Raw genomic sequence first — 23126 nt, forward strand, 5'->3', positions numbered from 1 at the left:
GACCTATCAGGGCAGCACGAGAAGCTACTTGAGGCCACATCTGACATTGCACTTTTTTTCATTTAAATAACGGCGGCCTTTCTCCCCCTGGTCAACACTTATTCACACGTATTGAATGGCAAAAAATAAATAAAAAATAAAGGCAATGTTTCCGCAGACGCAATAGATTTGAGTAGCTAAATTGCTCAAGTTGTACAATACAATACAATTTTATTTATATAGCGCATTTCACAACAGCTACAGCTGTAACAAAGCACTTTATATACAACAAAAATAGCTATAATAGAACAAGTGAACTCAACAAATTAACACAAAACACTATGTACAGTAGACACCGGAAAACAGCCGAAAATTTGTCAGTCTCAGGTCAGATCAAAAGCCATCGAATAGAAATGTTTCTTCAAACGGGTTTTAAAAAAGTTGTCGATAAAAAAAGACAGAAGATATACAGCATTATTTATAAAGAGGAATCCATTTATTTAGATAGAAACAATAGATAATAAGATAATAGAAAGATTCACTTTATGCACAAAAGTATTTGAACAAAACCACTGATGTATGTTTTCACAGATGAGTGCTGACAAAGATCCTTCAAGCATGACGTGCGTAATTAGAATGTAAAAACATCACATAGCTCCTTTAGAATTGTCAACAGAAATCACTGATCTCTTGCTCCAACTCCTATTGAAAGAAAATGTCAAAAGATGACAGAATTATTAATAACCACAAACATTCATGGTTATTGATGTACATTAATTACTTTTATCCTTGACTATTGTGTCATCAATCATAAGAATTATTAAATGCAATACCAACCCTTATTAATGCATCTTTATGATGGTCTCTTCTGTGTCTGTAGACACTTTGACAGAGGAGAGCATAGAGTTTCTCCAACTTGTGGACCTCATAGCCATCAGTCTTAGTCACAACTTTGTCCAATAGCTCCTTGATAAGAATGAAATCAAAAGGATGCAGTCAACGTTGTAAATTTACCCATTGTGAGACCAATAAAGGTTATCTCGTTTAATATCTTAAGCCATGACGTAGCACACACATACACAAGTCAACACCCCACCTTTAATTTGTCCCTGTCCACTACTAGTGAAGGTTTTTCCTGGTCACGGATCTGCAGAGCTTTTTCCATATCAAACTGCTGCTGATGAACAGTATTCTTTGAGGGCCGGGTCATGCGCTTTATGCTTCTCTCTATGACATAAAACACAGAGCCACAGGGAAAAACATGAACATAGCTTGGAGTAAGATAGACAATGAGGCTTCTGTGGAAAGTAATAAAGTAATTCCTAATTCCTGAGAACTACAGTGGCAAACTCAAACCTGCGCCGGAGTCCTTATCTCCTCTGAGGGCCCCAGAGTGCTCTGTGTTACCATTGTCTGTGGTAACAACCTCCATTGGTTCGGGCTCATGCCCTGTCATCTTGCTGTTGCTTTCCTGTGTCACATTTTGGTTTCCTGATGTGTCCAACTCTCCCTGGTTATGTTCTTTAATGCTCGTTGAGCTATGCCCAACACTGATTGGGTTCTCTGCTGTAACTTCTAAATCGGACTGATCTTTGTTGACTATGTTGTTTTGTGTCTGGTCCTCAGCACTCCTTTTTTCACTTTCACTCTGAATACCATCCTTCAAAGTGTCTTTAACCACCACTTTAACCTCCTTGTCTTCTTCTTCATCCAGCTCTGTGATCATTCCTTTCTCTAGCTCAGTTTCTTCATCTGCATCGTCATCGTCATTATCAGTGCCTAAGTGCAGCATATCCTCTTTAGAGACGTGAGATGATGATGATGATGACACCTTCTTTGAATAGAAGCCTGAGGACCATCGACTCTTCCGACGTTTCTTCCTCTGCACTGGATGATCAAGATAGATATTTGTCAGGACTGATTGTTGTGACTTACTTTTACTCATTTAAAAAAATACACATAACCTCTACCTGTGCTTTTAGGTGTACTATATATAGAGGAAGAAGTACTAGGAGTCAACACGGTTGTGGCTTTGACCAGCTCTCGTTGAGGAGTCTTCTCAGCCATCTTGTTAGCTTCAGTCAGAACTTTGGCCTGTTTGGGGAGGACATGGTAAAAGGAGGGCGCGTACTGTGCAGTGGAGCAACCTGTGGATAAACAAGGTGAAAACAAATGATGCTGATGAATATCATACGTCACCAAGATGTCAATCCTCATTAGTTTAAACTGCGTTTAACAAATTTGGGTGAATCTAGTTGCTTGGATGAAGGTATCACACTCACACACACGCACGCACCTCTATTGATGCGTGAATCTTTGATTTCATCACAAATCTTCTCAAAATTTTCATCCAATTCATGTCGTATGATGGCATGCACCGTGTCTTTAAGTGCACATGCCCTATGCCGAATCTGGCGGTCTGCAAGAGGAAAAAGTTAGTAAACAAAAGGGATCTGTGCCATCTAATCAGTCCTTTATTCTAAATCGAAAGTGTTTACCTGAGGGGTCCCTGTCTGGGTTGTATTCTAGGGCATTCTGCCAAATGAGATCTACATCTTGAAGAAAGTCTTTGACGGTCACATACTGATGGAGGTCAATCTTTGAAAGCACAGTTGACAAGTCCATAGGCTTCTTTATTACAGCAGCATAATCTGGCACCTAGACAAGGTGAGGGTACAGTGTAAACAGAACAACTCAAACGTATGTGAAAGTTTTAAATGCTTACTTTGGCGCCCCCATGGGGGGAGAAAAAAAAATCAAGATAACTCTGAAAGTGAATTCTTAAAACATTGTCAATGACAAAGAATTAAGTAAATTTGGCATTGAGGCAGATTAACACTTAGGGAATAACAGAGGAATGACCACCTCCTCCAAATCCACAGGCTTTGTAAAAGCCTTGAAGCGTTTATCTTGGGACAAGCGGTTTGTGACGTCCCGTAAGAAGAGGCGGAGCTCTCTGAGGGTGTCTTCCTCTTGTTCTGCCAGTTTTCGGGCCTCCTGCTCCGCCAGCTGACGTGGCGGTGGGGGAGGAGCAATAGGAAGCACCTCCAAAGAGTGGGGTGCTATTGGAGAAAGTCAAAATTGTTTTCAATAAATTGAATGTAAAATTCAACAATGCTCCCTACAAAAACATGAAGAGTTGGTCTCACTGGATTTCCTTTTAGAGGCAGGAGCTTTGGCAGCCTGATTAAGCATCAGGTCTTCAAAGAAATTTCTTCTTTCTCGGCTGCTGGGGGCTTGGACATGGTAAACCTCCCCATACTCCACCTTAAACAACTCCTGAACCTGCAGAGAAAACAGTGTGAGGTGAAGGAACTTTCTTGAAGACCAAAAGGTGCATCTTCACTTCATCTTAGGCAATTATTGGTTGCCTGCCTACACCAAACATGGTTTCACTGATCTTCATACCTCAAACCTGAGTTCAGAGTACTGTAGACTGCAAGTAGCCAGTAGCAGTATAGGAGCGAAGGCAGGGAGGGAGCCAAGTAGGCTGAGAAAAGTGGCTTTTAATGCAGGACCTACTGTCTCCCACCACTGTCCAATGTGGGGGATGTACAGGACACTTGGAGAGGTCCGCTTGGCCTCAACAAATATCTGCAGAGCATATGATATTGTGGCATGAACATGTGCAACAAACATTTCAATCAATACATCACATTACATTAAATGCTACAATACACATATAAACCAATCACAAAATTGTACTGAGGATTGTCTAGCCCACATTTTATTTCATGGTGTGATGGAAACATAATATTATGACATTCCTAAGTAGAAAAAAACTTATGAAAAAACTTCAGCTCATTAATTAGTTGTTGCCTTCCCAGCCTGACTACTCCTGATTCTCTATTTAAATAGACAAAAACGTAAGCGTAAATTTGTAATTTCATATACAGTGGTCCCTCACTATATTGCGGTTCACTTTTCGCGGACTCGCTACATCACAGATTTCTTTTACAGTGCTATTTTGTAAGCTGTTTTTTTTTTTACAGCGTACAAACCCGTATTGTGTCCAAGTTGACTGCCTGTATTTTTTACAGTGCAACTCAGTATGCTGTTTTTTACAGCATACAATAAATGACTGCTCAATGATATCTGACCTACCTGTGCACAAGTCTCCTCTGGTGCAGTTGCACTGCCTCCAAACAGCACCGCCATGTCTAGTGTGTACACTGTCAATTTCTCAAGAGAATGGAGAACAGCAGGAGCCAGATGGGAGCTTTGACCTGAGCCGGGTCGACCCTCCAAAAGAAGCCTGGGACGGTAAGAGGTTGGCTGGCTCAATGCACTTCTATGCGAAGATTGACAAAGGAAAAGATGGGGTGAGCCCTGTAAGAGTTGATTAAACAAATCACATTTAGATATGGCATTAATTAAACCTTTCAATGCTGAGGATTCCTCTTGAGACAGTCTTCTTTTGAGGGGTCTGTCCACTAGATCGCTCCTCATCATCACTGAATATTAGGTCATCCTCAGACACACAACACTGATCTGTAAACACACACAGTTCTGAAGACTGACTGAGGAAAGAGATTTGATGTTTGAAAACGGGCAATACCTTGTGTCTTCTTCCTTTTAAAGCCCTGCTCAGCGTGTGGGAACACTTTGCTGACAGTGTGGAGGATCTCCTGCAGGGCAGCGCTCAGTAATGGACGAATTGCAGGCATCAGAGCCTTGGCTGGTGACACTACAGCCCTAATGATTACATTCAGCGTCAAATTTACATACAAAAATATGTATTTGTCTTTCGTTCTCTCTCTAGATGTACTTAATCCAATTAACGTTTTCTGCTCAAAATTATTCTATGTTGTATACACAAACATATAGCATTATGCTTCACACGATCAGCATTTTTGGGGCCAATCGCCGATCACAGTGAGTTAAAAAAAAGAACACAGATGTAACCACAAGATGGTGAAATATGACTATTTAAATAACTTGTTTATTTTTATTATTTAAAAGGTAAAGTGTATATTAATGACCATTTTCATGTAAATATGACTTAATATATTTATTATTGCCAAAAGGAAGGAAAGGGGGGCGGGGCAAGGAGTATGATTTGAATATGAAAGATTTATTCGTTAACAAAGGAGCATTATTTGATCTATAGTACTTGTAAAATTGTAGCTTCAAATCATGCAATTGAAAAAATATATAATACTTCAGTTGGAATCTTTTCAAAATTATTTTAATGAATAACTTGTGGATTTATGAGTCATAACTCTTTATAGTACTCTTATACTGTATTGATGGACTTGGGACTTTTGAATATAAACAGTGAGGTAAGTATTTGAAAGTAATTTGTAAAAAAAAACAACAACCTGGAAATCACATCGTATGGTTTTTTTTAAACAATTTGTACATGAGTGCTAAAAATAAGTATTTGAACACATGCCAATCAGCAAGAATCCTGGCCCTGAAATACCTGTCGCTCTGCTTTTAAAAAGTCCACTTCCAATGCACTTATTAATCTAAATTAGTAGCACTTGTCCGCTACTACCATGAGTAAGACCAAAGAGCCACCAGGGACAACATTGTAGACCCCCACAATGCTGGAATGGGCTATGGGGCAATTGCCAAGCAGTTTGGTGAAAAAAAGATCAACTGTTGGGAGCAATTATCAGAAAATGGAAGAGGCTAATTGATGACTGTAGATCTCCCTTGGAGGGCAGTGATCCAGGCAAGGTCACACCTTGTGGGGTTTCAGTGATACTGAGAAAGGCAAGGAATCCGACCAGAACTACACAGGAGGGGATGTTCAATGACCTGTAGAGAGGTGGGACCCTTGTTTGAAAAGTTACTATTGGCAATACACTGAGACCTCATGGTTTAAAATCATGCATCGCAGAGAAGGTACACCTGCTTAAGTCAATACAGGTCCAGGCCAATCTGAAGTTTGCAAAATACCATCTGGATGATCAAGAGGAGTCATGGGATAAAGTCATGTCGACAGATGAGTTCAAAATTGAACTTTGTGGTCTCAACTCCACTCGCCGTATTTGGAGGTGAAGCATGGGGGTAGAAACTAGTGATAGACCGATGTCTTTTTCAGGGCCGATACCAATTGTCAGTAGTTAAGGGGCCGATAACCGATGCCGATATTCATTTGCTGTAAAAGTGAAAATACGTATTAGTGATTATAATTATGTAAAATTAAGTGATTTCAACACCATCATTCTTCTTGATATGTCAACTTTTATAGATTGATAGAAAGCACACATTGTTTAGATATTTGCAGTTATTAACGTTAAATGCATTGATGGACTTTTTTTCTGTCTGAAATGTCCGACTGCGTTTGAATCCATCGCAGATCTCAGGAGACGTCAATGTTTACCATAAATTCCAGATTATAAATCACAACTTTCCCCAAAACTTTGGACCCTGCAGCTTTATGTGATGCGTTTTTTTCCCGTTTTTTTTTAAATGACAAGCTTCAAGCTGTCAACAGATTTACCCCTAGTCTCATCACAATGATCAATGAAATTCCAGTGGACCAATGAAACTGTCCGAGTCTGCCCTCATATTGAATATTGATCAGTAGAAGTGGGCGATATATATCGCTATTGATATCATCGTCAATCTTGCCTACACGATGTGTAATTTTACATTATCGAGTATTAATACTGCCTCGAAGCGAGTCAGCCGACGGCCGCAAAGTTGGAGGAAATGCTGAAAAATCAGTGTGCATTGACAGCAGAAGAGGAGGAAGTGATTCGCCGAATCAGCGGGCAGGGCCCGGTCACGTGATTTATAGCAAGGCACGAGTCCACGTTGTCCGTAGTCTAAATGGTTTGGAGTTGACAAGACTGACGTCGGTGGGAATAACATTGTTAGATTTGCCAAAACGGTCACCGCGAAGGGCAATTCTGTTGCACCACGAGCCATTTTTATTACGAGGAAAACTTGGCGACCGCGCAAGCACGCGAAACAAAAGCAGAAAACAGTCACCAAGTTGAACCAACAAATATAAATGCATGCACTCACTCACGCAGTACTTAAGGCAAACGTAACATCCTGGATTTTACGTCGGTAAACATTCAGTTTACACGCTTTTAGTCCGCATCATTCATAACTAGCCTGTATTCCCCAGACATGTTGCACAAACTACAACGGTATATTAGTGTGACGCCAGCATACACCCAAACATGAATAAAGTCACAAGTCTACGTATCACAGCGATGAATGAGCGGAAAAATGCACTTTTCTGTAAATTGCAGTTTGGTTATTCAAATTTATTCTGAATACGTTGGCTAATGTATGAGAAATGGGTGTTGTCATGACGACGTCTTTTTTTTCTCTCGCTGGGTGACACGTCACATATCAAATACATTTTTTCTCATTCTAATTGCTGTAGTTTACACCTTTTTCTCATTCTGATTCATCTAGTAGTTGGCAGTGGTACACCAGTACCTACTGCAGCTTAAAATGTCACATCATTATGGAATAACAGCACAGACATTTAAATGACATAAATATTCCCAAAAATCAATGCAAGTCTATGCATATTTTTTTGTTTTTTATTGTTAAACATTGTCGTAGAATATCATTATGTTTTGCAGAAGCTGTATTTAGCAATTTAAAAGAGATGTTGTTCACAAACGCTGTCTATCCACAATTGGTCTGTGAAGCAAGTGGAGATTTAAAATATTTTTTGTAGACTATCGTCAAATTATCGTTATCGAGTTTTTTGAAAAAATATCGATTATATATATTTTTTTGCCCATTTCGCCCTCCCCTATTCATCAGCCATTTGCGGTTGGAGGGAGAAATGTGGAAGTCTGTATGCGAAGCAGTGCACAGCTGTTTAAGGAGCAATTGAGAATGAAAAGAAGAATCTTGAGTTGAGTTTAATGTGCATAGATAAGGGAGTTTAATGAGCGTAGGGAACAAGTGTCATAAATACAGCCTCTGCAGTGCAACCTATCTGTTGTTTTTTTGGCGACCAACTCCCATTATCATTGGCAATGTATGAGGACAGCAAGTCCAGCCATGGAGCGGCATCGCATCACGGGCTTATACAGTATATAATAAGTCTGTGCATCCCCAGTGTCTCCCCAACGTGTAACAAATTGATTTCCAAAGGCTGCACTGCTGTGTGAAGCTCATCGGCCCGAGTGAAGCGGCTTGAGAGTGACAAAAGCCCTCACTGAACAGCTAACGAAAAGTTCCAGCGAGGCTGACTACACAGCCGAGTGTGGCCGCATTGGGACGTGCCATTTACCTTCCAAATTGGACTGCGCGTTGTAAGATGAAAATCTGGGGCACTCCTCATCCAAATAAATGTGCACGTCTCATTTCCACTTCAGTCTCTGTAAATATCCTGACTGGTGTTTAATGCCTCACCCGTTCTAACCGTGATAAGCAAAGAAGCAGTGTTTTTTTTCTTTTTTTTTTTTTTGAAGCAAGGAAGCTGTATGCGCTGGTTCCAGCCTATGGAGCTCTGCTGACTTCCACCTTTCCTCTTTCTCATATAAATCAGCTATGGAGAGGTTAATCCTTTTGATATGTTGAAGTTGGCATTAGTAGAGATGTCCACATAAATTTTGGTGCCAATTGATCGCTGTTTTTGGACGTTATAAGCAATGAAAGTACAATGATTTCCAATGGGGATTTTGGAATCGGACCCTTCAAAATCGTCACATTTTTTTTAGATAGCTGCATTACTCTAAGACTTGTTTTACCCCTAGTTGCCAAAATGCTCCCATACATGCGACACACATGATCCACTTACAAAATTTCCTCCGCTTGACATAACCACCACTATACTTTACTATAGCAAATGTGCAATGTGGATTGAACATGCTGCCTTCACGTAAAAGAGTACTTTTTTTTTTTTACCAATCAATCCGCGGACCATGCGCCGCCCGAACTGTGACAAGTGATCCATAGGGTCATGGATCAACGATGATCAGTTGCACCGCAAATTAAAACATGTACTCGTGCTCGTGAGGCCGAAATAAATTTTAACCTACACACAATACAATGTTGCCTGCATTTGCGGGCATATTGGTTGCAGTGTAGAGCCCTGACAAAAACCCATCTCTGATTAAAAATTGTTGTTGACCAGTGTCATTATTAGAATATTTGAGCTATTAGTGGCCATACCTCTGTGCAGCAGGCACCATCTTGGACATGGCGCACATGAAGTCTTTAGCTGTGATTGCGATAGAATCAACATCAAGCACAAGTTTCTGTGATGAGGAGTAAATTTGTGGATAGCGACGCCGTAGTGCACAGAGTGCCGCCTCCGAACACACAGCCTTAATGTCTGCTCCACAATAACCTAGAAGGGAAAGACAATTGTTTTAAACTGACCACAAGAGACTATTATGAAACCAAAGTTTCAATAGTTGCAATCTAAAACAAATGCTGGGATGTCCAAAGTTCAGCACACGCGTCAATTTCAGGACTGTCACCTGCTGTTTTAGCAGCATATATTGCCTTAAACGATAAGACTTAACATGGCCTGAGTCCTGTTTGTATGTGTTGTACTTCTTAAACCCTGCACTTGCTGCTGTTGCTATTAGTGGGCATGGTGTGATGTCACTGTGAAATGTGTAACATGTAACAATAGAGATTTGCTATAGAATAGAATTTGTTATACAACGATATTGGAGTAAGTTTAGACTACAATGTTGGAAGACACTATTAAAACAAAAGAGTATGTCTCGACGGAACAGCGACGGTTAGGCAAAAGAGACCAACGCTGACATGTTGGTTTTAGCATGTTTTTTAATCTAAAGGTCAATTACATTTTTCAACAATAATGGGAGCACTTGCAAACATACCAACACACTTATCAGCCAGCTCCTCTATGAAACTGTTAGAGAGAGGTGGTGTCCACAGTCTGGTGTGGATCTTCAAAATGTCCCTTCTAGCCTGCCAGACAAAATGAGATCATAGCATTGGCATTAAGGGAAGAGATGAGAAGTAACCAAGTACAAATACTTTGTTGCTGTCTTGAGTAGTTATTAACCAGTACTTTACTTTACTGAGTATTTATTAGGGGTGTAGCGGTACGCTAAATCACATTTCGGTTCGGATTCTTGGAAACTTCGGTTCGGTATATTTTCGGTACAAAAAAACAGATCTGATATCAGATGTTTATTTTGAAAAGATGACAAGTAAATGGTAAATTTTTTTAAGAAAAAAAAAAAAAGGGAACCATTTGGGTGACATTCTAAGAAATTACACTAGAATAAAAAAATATACTAACAATAAAGATCTCTAAATTTTGTAAATTATTAAGACACTGAACTCTTTAAACACTCAGCAGCTACAGCCTATGGCACATTTAGGTATTCAAGTTAAAGTTGTCATTACAGTACATATATACACTTTTTGTGATGAAAAAAACACAACAGTGATATACAATAACAGTTACAATTATTTCTAACCATATTAAAACTCTTTGTACAATGAAAAAAAATACAGTAACTTTAAAAAGCCTTTATGAAATTGTATACACTTTTTAGGCATTGAAATCTTTGAATGTTCAACAGCATATTATAACGAATTTGGCTATCTGTGTTGTGGTCAGATTTGTGTGTTGCTGAGTTGTGACATTTCCGAGGTTAAAGAATGCATCGTACGGCAAGCGAGAGGAGCAGCGGAGAACAAGAAGAGCGCGAGCAGTTGTACTTCCATTAATAAAAACGTGATAATTAAACAAAGTCTGACGTTCCTGGTAGACGCTACAATATGATAAATCTCGCAATCTAAATTTGACGTTTGACGATTGGCTGTCGCCGACGAGGGACGGACTGGGACCACATGGGTCGTTTAAATATGCAGAAGAGAACTTGTGGCGGTTAGGCGATGCCCAGCTTTGCTTCTACTCAACTGGCAGGTAAACGAGCTCATTCAACTGCCAGTATTGGAATGGAATTCGATCCTTGGTACTATAATGTCCCTGGGGCTGAATTTTTTAAAAACTGCAGTATCGATAAGGTCCACGCTTAACGGTTCTGTTAATGATCATGGAAAATTACTTAAATTAATTTTCGATTGATTTAGGCTACATGAACGTTATTCTACACCTTCTACCTTCCCGTCGTTTCTAACTAACAATAAAATTGATGTTTGTCTAAGATGCATGTTCCCAAACGGAGGTACACAAGAGGCACCCGTGACGGTGGCGGCAACGCTGCCTTCCGAGGCCCACATACTCGGGCTTCGAAGCCGCGTCGTCAAAGTGTCATCGGCTTGGGAGTACAGGCCACGAAGTTGGCGGCTTCAAAAGCTCAGAGTGAGGTTATAGAGGGACCCTGACATGAGCTTTGCAGCGACGACAACACAACGAACAACCAGTAGGAAGTGTGTGCTTGATGCGTCTAGTGCATTTTAGAGCCTGTACTTTTATACTTTTACTTGAGTAATTATTTGAATGAGTACGTTTACATTTTTTACACAATTGTTCTTCTCCTTAAGTACAGAATGGCAATACTTTTTCCCTCTTTGTACAGGACCAAAAAATGTTGTCTTGCGCCTGCCCACAGATAAAGCATGATTCAATTACATTTACTAAAATCTTTGAGTTAAGAATCTTCTGAAGGGCAAGTTGATGTCTTAAGCATGTCAGTACCTCTCTGTCGGGGAGCCCAAAAAGGAACTCTCTGTCAAAGCGGCCCGGGCGTCTGAGAGCCGGATCAATGGAGTCCAGTCTGTTGGTGGCACCAATCACCACAATCTCTCCTCTGCCATCTAATCCATCCATGAGAGCCAGAAGAGTCGACACAATGGAACTATAGACACAATAATGAAAGCTTTGACAGTAATCTACTGAACTAAGACAAACACATCAGATCATTCAAAGTAATCTACTAGGGGTGTAACGGGACGCTAAATAACATTTCAATTCGGTATATTTCGGTACAAAAAAATGCTTTTTTTTAAACATGTTTATTTTGAAAAAATGACAAGTAAATGGTAATTTTTTTAGAAAAAAAAAAATAAAAGCAAACCATTCTGGTGATATTCTAAGAAATTACACCAGAATAAAAAATACACTACCAATAAAGATCTCTTAATTTAGTAAATTATTAAGACACTGAAATCTTTAAACACTCAGCAGCAAAAGCCTATGACACACCTAAAAGTTAAAGACAAGTTGTTGTTACAGTACATGTATACACTTTTTGTGATAAAAAAATACATACAATAACAGTTACAATTATTGCTAACTATATCAAAACTCTTTTTATAATGAAAAAAAATTAAAAAGTCTTTATGAATTTGTATACACTTTTTAGGCATTGAAATCTTTGAATGTTCAACAGCATATTGTAACGAATGTGTGTGTTGTGGTCGGATTTGTGTGTTGCTGAGTTGTGATGTTTCCGAGGTTCATGAATGCATCGTACGGCACGCGAGTGGAGCAGCGGCGAAAGAGCGCAAGCAGTTGTACTTGGATTAATAATGATACATTTTTGATAATTAAACTACGTCTGACGGCGTGTTCCTTGAAGACGCTACAATATAATAACTCTCGCTATTTAAGTTTGACGTTTTGGGCTAAAAAGACCTTCCTCGTATAAGAAACATTATATACCGGATGATACCGTGCATGTTAGACGTGCTAGCCGCACGTTGACTGTTTTATACTTCCAACTTAGTGGAAACAGTTTGGAAGGCCCTTTTCTAACATGACTGTGGCCCAGCCCACAATACAATTTGAATAAATGCATGTTGCTCTAATGACTTTTAGGTGGAGAAACTTGATACACCTGACCTCAATCCCATCAAACACCTCTAGGATGAACTAGAACAGAGATTGCGAGTCAGGAATATGCCAACATCCAACATCAATGGTTCCCGGCCTCACAAAATTAAATTCCCACAGATAAACTCTCAAAGAGCAATGCTCACCTGTGAATCTGGTCTTGTCGACTGGACCTGACTGGAGCCAAACCATCAATTTCATCAAAGAAAATGATAGCTGGACGCATTTGGTACGCCTTGATGATAATGAAAATGTAATGTCAGAGGGAAAGCTTATTTAAATGCAATATGGTAAATAGAAAACAATCTAAGGTGAAAAAAATCAAGCAGAAGATTTTATTTGTAATGAGCAAAGCTTGACAAAACATGAAATGTCTGAAAGAAAATGTTTTGATATGTTTTATTCACCTGGTCAAACAGAAGGCGTAGCTGTCTCTCAGACTCTCCGACCCACTTACTGAGGCAATCAGCACCTTTCCTCATAAAGAACGACACCTTTCTTTCTCCCTGACTGCATTCGTTGGCCAACGCTCGAGCTACCAGCGTTTTCCCAGTGCCTGGGGGACCGTAAAATAGACAGCCCCTACAAGCCAAATGAAAACATGACAAGCGGTGGTTTATAATTGATTAAGTTAATAGTTTGAAAGCGCAGCAATGCAGGGCATCGGTTGAAAATCTACATCAGGGGATTGTTATATTCTCAGTGCTCTCATAAGAGCTCAAAAATATTTTAAAGATGGTATTTCAAGATTAGATTACTACATATGAACTACATAACTGCCTTTAAAGGCAGCCTAAGGTTATATGGTTGCCAAGCATTGCTTATGTTCATATACCGTTTACCTGGGTGGCTGTATGTGGAACCTCTCAAAGACTTCTGGGTAAAGCAGAGGGAACACCACCATCTCCTTCAGGGATGAGATGTGTCTGCTCAAACCACCAATACTGTCAAAGCGCACCTGCGTCATATTTTTGGGTCAGTCCCAGAAAGCAAAAGATACACCTGTGATTAACAAATTCTTCAGGATATATTCTGCCAGAAACTATCACAATAAACGATAGTATCGTTTTTTGTTAACGTTATGTTAGAGCAATGATGATTAAAGTACATCAAGTGCAAATCCTTTTCAATTCCCAACAATATTGTACATTTGCAGTGAAATGTAAAACCTTAGATAAAAAATATGAAAAACAATGACTCGGTAGATTTTACACTGATCTGATCGGCTATCAGAACGGCCGATATTTTACATTTACTGTATGCAAAATCTGTGATCGGCTGAAATGTCAATTTTCCGGTTGCGGAAATAAGACATTACAGCAGACGCAATCTCTCACTCCCTGGATGTTACGAGCCGACATCATGTATGAGTGAGCCCGAAAGCGAATCTATTTTTCTATGTGTAATGTGAGAAGAAAGCCTCTGGGCAGGCTGGCATAAATTTCGCCTCTCCATACTCGACCATCCAATCACAAAGAGCGTTCCAATAGTTTTGTGATTGACGTGGTAAAAACGTCCGAAAACCATCTTATTTACATCAATAAAATAAATATCTACAGTATGTGTGTTATTATAGGGCTAGGAAAAAATATTGCGATGTATCGTGATACTTTTTATGCCGATACCAAGTATCGATACATTGATGAAGTATGATGAAGTGGTGCCCAATACGTCTATTTGTTTAACTCATTTGCTAGCTTGTGCATTTGATATTAGCGTTACGCGACGGAGACAACTTGGCTTCTTGGGGGGTGGGGGGAAGTATGTAACGTAAGCATACCGTTCAGCCTGTTGTTGCCTCTATTCTATTTTTATCTCAAATAAAGTTCCCCCAAAAATGCGACTTATATTCCAGTGCGACTTGTTTGTTTTTTCCTTTATTCTGGAGCGACATAGTCCGGAAAATACGGTAGTTTTGGAACATTTGCGGTCCTTAAAATATGAGCTTTGTGAAAGGGGTTTTATTTGTTGCACTCCTGTGTATCAGGAAGTTACTGGAACAGTTTAATCGTGACACTTGAATCAATGTCAAATTGCACTTAAGTTAAAACTTTGGAAGCACCTCAGTTTTTTTTTATATATATATCGGAATCGAATCAAAGAACCGGAATAGTCCAAATTCAAACGATGGCCAACCCTACTTGTAATGGCCTCTGTCTCTACACCACTGCTGGGCGTGGACTTTCTCTGAGCCTTTAATCTCCTTGTGGATGTTACAAACTGTCGCCTTATCGGTACAGTCGCTTTTGCTACGTACCCCTGCACGAATGGAGGGGCTAACACACTTTGGATCGCCACCGTGGATTGCCTTAACATGCACCCATGCACCTCCCCACTGCACATGGTGACCATGGCTGACAGTGGCAATTACCGCCGTCTGAACGCCACGACCCCCGGCGAATATCCTGTCCCGAACATACAGGACTTTTCCGCCCACCTAGCGGGGGCCGCCATCTTTCCAAAGGTGGACCAATAGGTACCCGTACACCTGCAAGTTGTGTTCAATGAGTCTGTCTTCACACCCTGCCTTTCAGCCTCAATGGGCCAGCACAGACGTTTCAGCTGTTAGAGAATCTGTTCCCCTTTCGTCTACTTGGATGACATCCTGGTGGCCAGCGTCGATGCAGAGAAACACTTGTTGCACCTCTGTCTGCTGTTCCAGTGACTCAGCGAGCAAGGCCTCATCGTCAACCTGGCCAAGTGTCATTCGACCTATCAGCAATTACCTTCCTGGGGCACCACGTCACGCCACAAGAGGCCATTCCCCTGCCCACCAGTGTAGACGCCATTGCCAGTTTTCCCTGCAAGAGTTGGGGTGTTGGCGTTTACTGCGTCTGGAAGGCATCACATTTGATGCCAATGCCACACTCCTGTGATGTGTCACTTGCCAAACACGCCCCGTGGTACCTGCTGGCTGGCGGTGTTGTGTTTTTGACACCTTCCATGGCCTTACCCAACCAGGAGTGAAAGCTTCCACTACACTGGTGAGGGCCAAGTTCCTATGACGGGGCCTCAGGGAAAAACATCAGGACGTGGGCTGGCTCCTGTATGGCATGTCAGCGCGCCAAGGGACAACGCCATACCAGAGCCCCATTGGCACCCTTTCTAGTGCCAGAAAGACGTTTGACCATTTGAACGTGGACCTAGTGGGACCTCTGCTTCCCTCCCTGATAGACATCATGATAGACAGGAGAACTAGGTTGCCAGAAGTTGTTCCCCTGTCATCGACTACCTCAGCAAAAGTGGCTAAGACATTTATCGTATCTTGGGTTGTCCGTTTCGGCATGCCAGCTGACATCACCTCTGACAGGGGCCGACAGCTTACATCAGAACAGTCACCTAGGGTCTGGGGGTGAAAATTCACCCCACTGGCACACCATCCACAAGGCAATAGAGTCTGTGAGCGGTTTCATCATTCTATGAAAGCCGCACTGTGGGCTAGCCTCATGGACAACTGGGCCAACCGTCTCCTGTGGGTCATGCTGGGTCTTTGCTCTGCCCCCAAGGAGGACTTTCTGGCCTCTTCTGCTGATCTGGTTTATGGTCAGCCACTGTGTGTTCCGGGACAGTTCCTCCTAAATGCCGTAGCCACCTGGTCTGCAACATCTCAATGGGCTGTGTTTCAGGGTGTTGCCGATGTTTTTGGCCCCGATCCTATATCTCGCCACGGCCTCCCCCAGTACTATGTGCCCACGGACATACCATAACCAGCCTTCGTCCACCACAAGGGCCACTGGACCCCGCTGCAGCCCCCCTATGAGGGGTCCTTCCAGGTGGTGGAGGCAGGGGCTAAGAGCTTTGTCGTGGACATTAGAGGTAAGCCAGAACGTATTACGATAGATCGACTCAATCCTGCTCATGTGGACATTGATGTGCCGGTGCGGTTGGTCCTACCATGCCTTCTGCAGTCTCATTCCGGCCCTGGCCCCGGACCAACCCCTGGCCCTCCTCCAGATGTTTTGGTCCGTTGTGCCGCACTCTACCGCGTTGCCTGTTTTTCTTGACATTGTTCATGATTGCCTGTTCGTTTACGGACTTTTGTTCTGGTGAATTCTGGGGGGAAGCTGCGTGGGGACCCACAAGGAAGAAACACTCACCCTGACAGGACCTTTAAGGGAGGGGACTTGGTTCAGAGGGATGATAAACTTATGATAAATTCTCACAAAGCGTGGTCCAGGAGTGTGACCTGAGAGCCCAATAATCAACTTATTCAAAACCAGGTGATAATGATATATGCTTTAAAACAAAACTTCCTGCACTCGATTGTGGATATAATGTTGAATTCTTTTACCATTTCAGTTTTCCTGATTATTTTGGCCATGACCAAATGGAGACGCAATTGGGCACCACCATCAGTGGTTCTGAGCTCTCGCAATGATGAATAGCAATGAGGTAATCAATCTAATTTTGTTCAAATACTTTAGTTTTTTTGTTTGTTTTGGGGCTTCTCCCATGACAACAGTAATAGTGCGTAGACGTTCGAATAGACTTCCATCCTTATAGCGAAAGGAGGAAGTGAGTATGCCGTAAAGCAATTCAGGACATTTGTAATTTTTTTTTTGGTTTGCCAGGGTTGCTCCCATCCTCCTCAAGGTTGCTTAGTGCCAGTAAAAACGATACAGATCAACCCCCCCGCAAAGCCGCTGACTCGTATACCCGACCAACCCTTCGCAGCACGCACAGTGCACTGTGCGTGACACCCCCCGCCTCCCTGTTTGTTTGGATAGTGGGAAGCTATAGCGGAAAGTCTGTTCGGTTCGGACGTCAGCGCAGACAGGCAAAGCAAACGGATATCAGACACATGGTAGCCAGAGGCAGCCTCCAAGCTAAATGGATGGAAGATTGTTTATTTAAGAGGTGGTTGGCCCCTGGTGAAAATATCTACACTGCCTGGTGCAAAGTCTGCAAAAAGACTTTTTCGTTCGGGACAATGGGTGTCGAAGCCGTCGAGTCGCACATGAGAGGAGAAAAACACCAGCAGTCTGTGGCAGCAGCTAGCAGCGTCCGGCTAATCCCGGCGCTTGTTTGCGACATGTTGGGACATTTCAGTGTAAGTAACGTTATTGTTTTGAATCGCATTCCATTATCCCTGTTGATGGGGCAGCGAGGCAAAATCAATAAATAGGTGTTATCGTAAATAACTATTGTCGTCGGCTGTCGCCATAACATCCGTTGACTTTCTCGTTGACTTTTTGTTTTTAAATATTTTTATTATATGTGCATATTTTTGCAAGCATGGCGGTCGGCCGGTTAGCACGTTCGCCTCACAGTGCAGAGATCGTGGGTTCGAATCCGGCCCCAGCCTTCCTGTGTGGCGTTTGCATGCTCTGCCCGTGCCTGCATGGATTTCCTCCCACATTCCAAAAACATGCATGGTAGGCTGATTGTAGACTCTAAATTGCCCCTAGGTGTGATTGTGAGCGTGGTTGTTTGTTTGTCTCTGTGTGCCCTGCAATTGGCTGGCAACCAGTTCAGGGTGTCCCCCCGCCCCTACTGCCCGAAATCAGCTGGGATAGGCTCCAGCACGCCCGCGACCCTTGTGGGGTTAAGTGGTTTGGATAATTGATGGATGGATGTTTTTTCAACCTTTTGGCTTGAGAAAGGCTGTTGTGACGACTTATTATCAATGGAAGCTGATTTACATTAAAAGTTGGAAGGTGTTCTTTTTTCAATCTTATTTTATTATTTTCATCTCCTTATTTGAAAAAAAAGCTCTTTGTTTACAGTGAATTTTTTCTTCAACAGAGATTGTAGCGACATGTTTTGGTCTTAAATGATATTTTTAAGGTCTTAAAAATCATTAAATTTGACTTTTCAAATGGTGCAAGAACTCTGTTATTGCCTTGCTGAAGACATGATTTCCATTAAAACAGTGGAAAACGAGGGGTTTGAAAGACTCTTCAAAGTACTAGACCCGCGTTACCAGCTGTGTTTTTATGTTTACGTTATGTTTACATTCACTGCACATCGATAAAAATTGTCACTATTCAAATTAAAACCTGTACAGAAAGCTTGGCTCGCTTAAAATGTCATTTTTTTTCCTTTGAGTTTTATATACATTTTAAATATGTTTTATATGAGGAAAATGGTCAGAAATGTGCAAATTACTCTTAACAAAATGATGTAAAAAAAGAATGGTGATAAAATCGTGATTGTGATTTTATTTTTAAAAAATCGTGATGATATTTTGCCAGAGCGCCCATCCCTATAATACAGTATTTTCACTTTTACAGGAAATGAATATTGGCTCCAAATATCCGTTATTAATAGCTATCCCTTAACTATTAATAATCGGTATTGGCCCTGAAAAAGATATAGGAGATCCAGTTAGCTTGTGAGCAAGATTGTGGCCTGGAAAGCCCTACGGCCACCAGAGGTGATAAACGGTATTTTATTGCTCCCCAAACATGTATAGAAAAATCTGTGGAATTAGATTGACACTTAACCGGGGCGTGGATTCACCCCAAATTCCGCAAACATGCTCACAGTGTTTGAGAGCACAGAAAACGGCTTATTTTTTTTACAATTCTGCAGCCTCGTTTTATATACCGTGATTTTTTTTAAATCACTCAAATTTGGCATGGTTGTTAATTGGAAGAATATTTACATTTGCGTGCCTGTTTCCTCACCGTTGTGTCTATGTGCATGGGGTCAACATCAGCGAGACTTGCTCCAGTTTTCATGCGATCTTTGTGAATTCCCAGCAAGTCATCTTTCACAATGTTCATGGGCAGACATCTGAGGAGAAAATAAAGACAGATCTTTTTTTTTTTTTTAACCATTCACATAACAGATTATGATTGTGACCACAATATACTTTGTTAAACCATGGAACAGGAAGACATTTAAAGCTTAAAAGCAAACAAAAAAACAACAGTAGTCTTGTGAGGGTGAAATAATGTCCATTGAGCATTTGCGTTTATGCTGTGCTCCAGCTCTCACCTGGTGGCCGACCTGCTCCTGCTCTTATTTTTGCTCTTACGCCTCCTCGTTTGAAAAGTCTCGTCTTCTGAAGAAGTGGACGTAGAGTCACTACTGTGGAGGGCATGTCTCCTCCTGTGAGGCAAATCAGGACATCAAATCAAACCTCTGGTGACATCAGCCATTACGTAATGAAGTCATACAATATTTTATACGCAGTTGTTAAGGACATTAAACTGCAGTCAGACTAACGAGATGCACGCATACGTCTTAGGTCATTTTGAAATATGCTGTAGATTTAAATCCATACTAGCCCGTTTTATTGTGGCACAGACAAGCAGGTGGTATCTTACCTTTCAGTACTACTCCTGATGGTGGAGAGAAGAGAATTGGAGAAGAAAAAGAAATTGTGGGATAGAATTAACATGCATTGCTGATACTAACAGAGAGAGCAGCATTAGAAACTTGGTTCAGCAAAAGATTGACATGTTGACGGGACAAGAGGACAGTAGCAGTCAAACCACTTATAGTGCGTTCCAAAAGTTCTTAACAGAATGACAATTTTTGAAAATTAGACAGTTTGACAGTGTTATTTGCGTAAGCTCTTGTCCTACTGACCTGCTGGTCCTCCTCCTGTTGTACGGGCTCTGAGGGGCTGCGGAGCCGAAGGGAAATCTGCGTCTGGTAGGGGACGAGTGGTCCTTAAAGTACATGCTACGCTTTCTGGGCACTCTGGTCTCTCTCGCTTCTCTGGGCTCTGACATATTGACAAAATAAAGTACATTTTGAACCTCGAACATGCTGGTGCGCAAAACTTACAACGCGGTCATGTTGAAAAGAAGAAGTTACCATCTTGCGGTGCCTGGTAAAGAACAACATTTTTTCGCTGTCTAAATTCATAACGCCTCTGGTTGTCTTCGTCAACAGCGTCCTCATCGTCTTCAATGTCGTCCTCAATGTCCTCCTCATCGTTATCATCATCGTCGTCATCCTCATCATCATCTTCATCCTCTTCATCGTGATCGTCTTCATCCCCCGATGTGAAAATAAACACGGTGTTAGGGATGGCTATTTGACGACATTTCCGTTAACCAGAAATGAATAGACTCGTTCATTTTTATTTTCGCAGGGCCCTGGGGTCGTGTTTCTATAACCTAGTCATATTCATCAGAATAATTCAGTCCTGAGAATCTTAGCGGGGACTAGGCTTGTCACGATACTAGAATTTCAACTTCGATACCGATACCCAGTTCAGTATCGATACTCGATACCATTTCGATACCACACGGAACAAATTCAAGCACAGGCTTTTTTTTTTTTTACTGTAAAATTACAATAGTTTTTTTTAAGAGGTAGTGCAAAGAAATAGTACAACTTCAGTATTTAACTTCGACAACCCTCTGTACAGTCAATGCCTGGAACACATTTTAAGTTGTCTGAGCCTGGGGTAGTGCAAAACAAAGGAAAAAGTAGTGCAAAGAACAAAACAAACAATAATTCATCTGTAAATTGTCTGAACTAGTGCAAAGAAATAACCATACTGTGCAACACCAATGGCACATCATTTTCAAGTTGTTTGAGGTAGTGAAAAAGAATAACACCCACCACTTTCAGTGACATGAATTGACAACAAAATCTGGAAGTTGTCTGAGTATCTAGACCCACATGTTTATCTATTAAGGCAAGCCAACAAGTCACAGATAATAATAATAGTAACAATAAAAAAAAAAAATTAAAATACTCAGTTATTGGCTATCCAGAACAGTAGCAGGTAGGGTTGGGCATCGTTTGAATTTGGATGATTCCAGTTCCGATGTTTTGATTCGATTCTGGTTCCAAACGATTCGCAATTCCGATTCTTAACAAAAAAAGTAGAAGGATTTATTTTTGGACAAATCACATGAACTTCTCTGTTCTTCAATTTCATGAACTTTTTACTATTTGTGAACTTTACCATGGATTACGCAAAGGGCTGTTTTTAACCAGTATTTATTTTAATACATTTTTTTGCATTATTATCTCGTATTATTTTTCACAAGAGCTTTATTTTTGAGAAGTTCAAGACAATACAATAATGAGGCTGTTACTGAAAACATGCTACTGAACACTTGGCTAACCTTGTCTTGCTTTAGAAAGAAAATATATATGACAAACACAACGCTGCATTTTATGGGCAAGCAAGGAAGTCTATCTAATCTAAGCAGTCTATGTAAACATATGATGCATATGTATGTACAGTGTATGTATGTACATATTTGCTGGATATGTGCATTTGAGTTTTGAACTTGTTGGTTCAATGTTGCCATTAGACGTACTTAGCCGATTCTGACTTTGGGCCATGAGCCGCAACGCGTCATTCTATGGCTCGGCGTCGGCCGAATGAGCCAGCCAAGCCGGCCCGGCCCGAGCAGGCAGGCTTTGGGGGGCGGGCTTCCGCAGTGTGTGCGGGAGCAGCAGACCATTAGAAGCAGACGTTGGCAAAGCGCTGTTGGTATCGAAGTCAGTGATTTGGTATCGGTAATATTGATGCCACAGCAAGCTATTATTGTATCCGTTCAAAATGTTTAGTATCGAGTAAGTACCGAAGTATCGATATTTTTGACAAACCTAGCGGAGACACATGACAACTTTCCACAGCTGATGTCATGTACTCAATAAACAGCGCCTCTGACAGTTGCAGCCAAACACTGCACTTCATTTTGACTCAATTGTATCACTATACGTTTCATCAACTATCAATTCTATGCAATCAGCTGAATCAAACTTAATAAATCCAAGAGGCACTTCATGTCATGACTTCGCCTCATGACACCCTCACCGCCATCAGATATATAGGCTGGTGTCGGGCGGAGTCCTTGTCCCTCCAAAATCATCACTTTTCAGGAGACTACAAAACCAGCATTTTTCAATAGGTAATTATGTAACGATGAATCGAAAATCTATGAATCGAAAATCGATTTAAAATCGATTCGCCCACATTAATCGAATCAATTAATCGACAAATCAAGTTGATTAAATTCACCTAGGAAATTATGTCTTGAAACATTTTTTCATTCCAGATGCACAGCACATTTTGAATGTGTAGATCAAATTATTGTGCCAAACATCATTGCGTGTTGCGAGTGGATGACTGCAGAACCACACTAGTGCACAAAGACAAAGCATGGTAGCAATTTTTAAAAAATCGAATCGAATCAAAAATCGGGAACTGAAAATCGAACATTGAATCGTATCAGGGCTTGAGTGAATCATTACATCCTTATTGTTCAACCATTAACATTGCTTTGTCAAAGAGACCAAGCCATGCATTTTTAACAATTAAGATTGGTCAACAATTTGAACAAATAACGCCCACGCATGTAGGCTGACCAATGATATAGATTTGTGAAAAATATCAAATTTGCCAGATTGTGAAATAGGAGGTTTCGGCCCGATGCCAGCGATATGCAAAAGATTCCTGTCCATCAATACAATGTAACACTACAATACAAGGTCAGCGTCCCAC

At 41.1% G+C, this 23126-nt stretch overlaps 1 protein-coding gene across 2 annotated transcripts in view; it reads right to left on the reverse strand.

The window, feature by feature from the left end:
• Nucleotides 1-344: 344 nt before the first annotated feature.
• The window catches only part of atad2 (ATPase family AAA domain containing 2), a 28788-nt gene continuing 6006 nt past the window's right edge, over nt 345-23126 (reverse strand). The window contains exons 7-30 of one of the 2 annotated variants that reach the window (XM_086038917.1): nt 20471-20647; nt 20240-20378; nt 19975-19989; nt 19643-19756; nt 19330-19438; nt 13543-13658; nt 13108-13282; nt 12847-12935; nt 11564-11723; nt 9768-9858; nt 9085-9262; nt 4538-4674; nt 4359-4470; nt 4084-4270; nt 3388-3573; nt 3129-3264; nt 2845-3041; nt 2478-2637; nt 2276-2398; nt 1950-2126; nt 1336-1866; nt 1076-1206; nt 817-945; nt 345-681 (exon numbers count right to left, since the gene is read on the reverse strand). In XM_086038917.1, the coding sequence (XP_085895043.1) occupies nt 649-681; nt 817-945; nt 1076-1206; nt 1336-1866; nt 1950-2126; nt 2276-2398; nt 2478-2637; nt 2845-3041; nt 3129-3264; nt 3388-3573; nt 4084-4270; nt 4359-4470; nt 4538-4674; nt 9085-9262; nt 9768-9858; nt 11564-11723; nt 12847-12935; nt 13108-13282; nt 13543-13658; nt 19330-19438; nt 19643-19756; nt 19975-19989; nt 20240-20378; nt 20471-20647 (3602 nt within the window). In that variant the 3' untranslated portion in view covers nt 345-648. The remainder of the gene's footprint in view (nt 682-816; nt 946-1075; nt 1207-1335; nt 1867-1949; nt 2127-2275; nt 2399-2477; nt 2638-2844; nt 3042-3128; nt 3265-3387; nt 3574-4083; nt 4271-4358; nt 4471-4537; nt 4675-9084; nt 9263-9767; nt 9859-11563; nt 11724-12846; nt 12936-13107; nt 13283-13542; nt 13659-19329; nt 19439-19642; nt 19757-19974; nt 19990-20239; nt 20379-20470; nt 20648-23126) is intronic. The other variant, XM_086038918.1, reaches the window with a different exon arrangement.

The sequence above is a fragment of the Filicampus tigris genome, chromosome 8, assembly GCF_054856515.1.
Source record: "Filicampus tigris isolate MCC_2025a chromosome 8, RoL_Ftig_1.0, whole genome shotgun sequence".
Taxonomy (NCBI): domain Eukaryota; kingdom Metazoa; phylum Chordata; class Actinopteri; order Syngnathiformes; family Syngnathidae; genus Filicampus; species Filicampus tigris.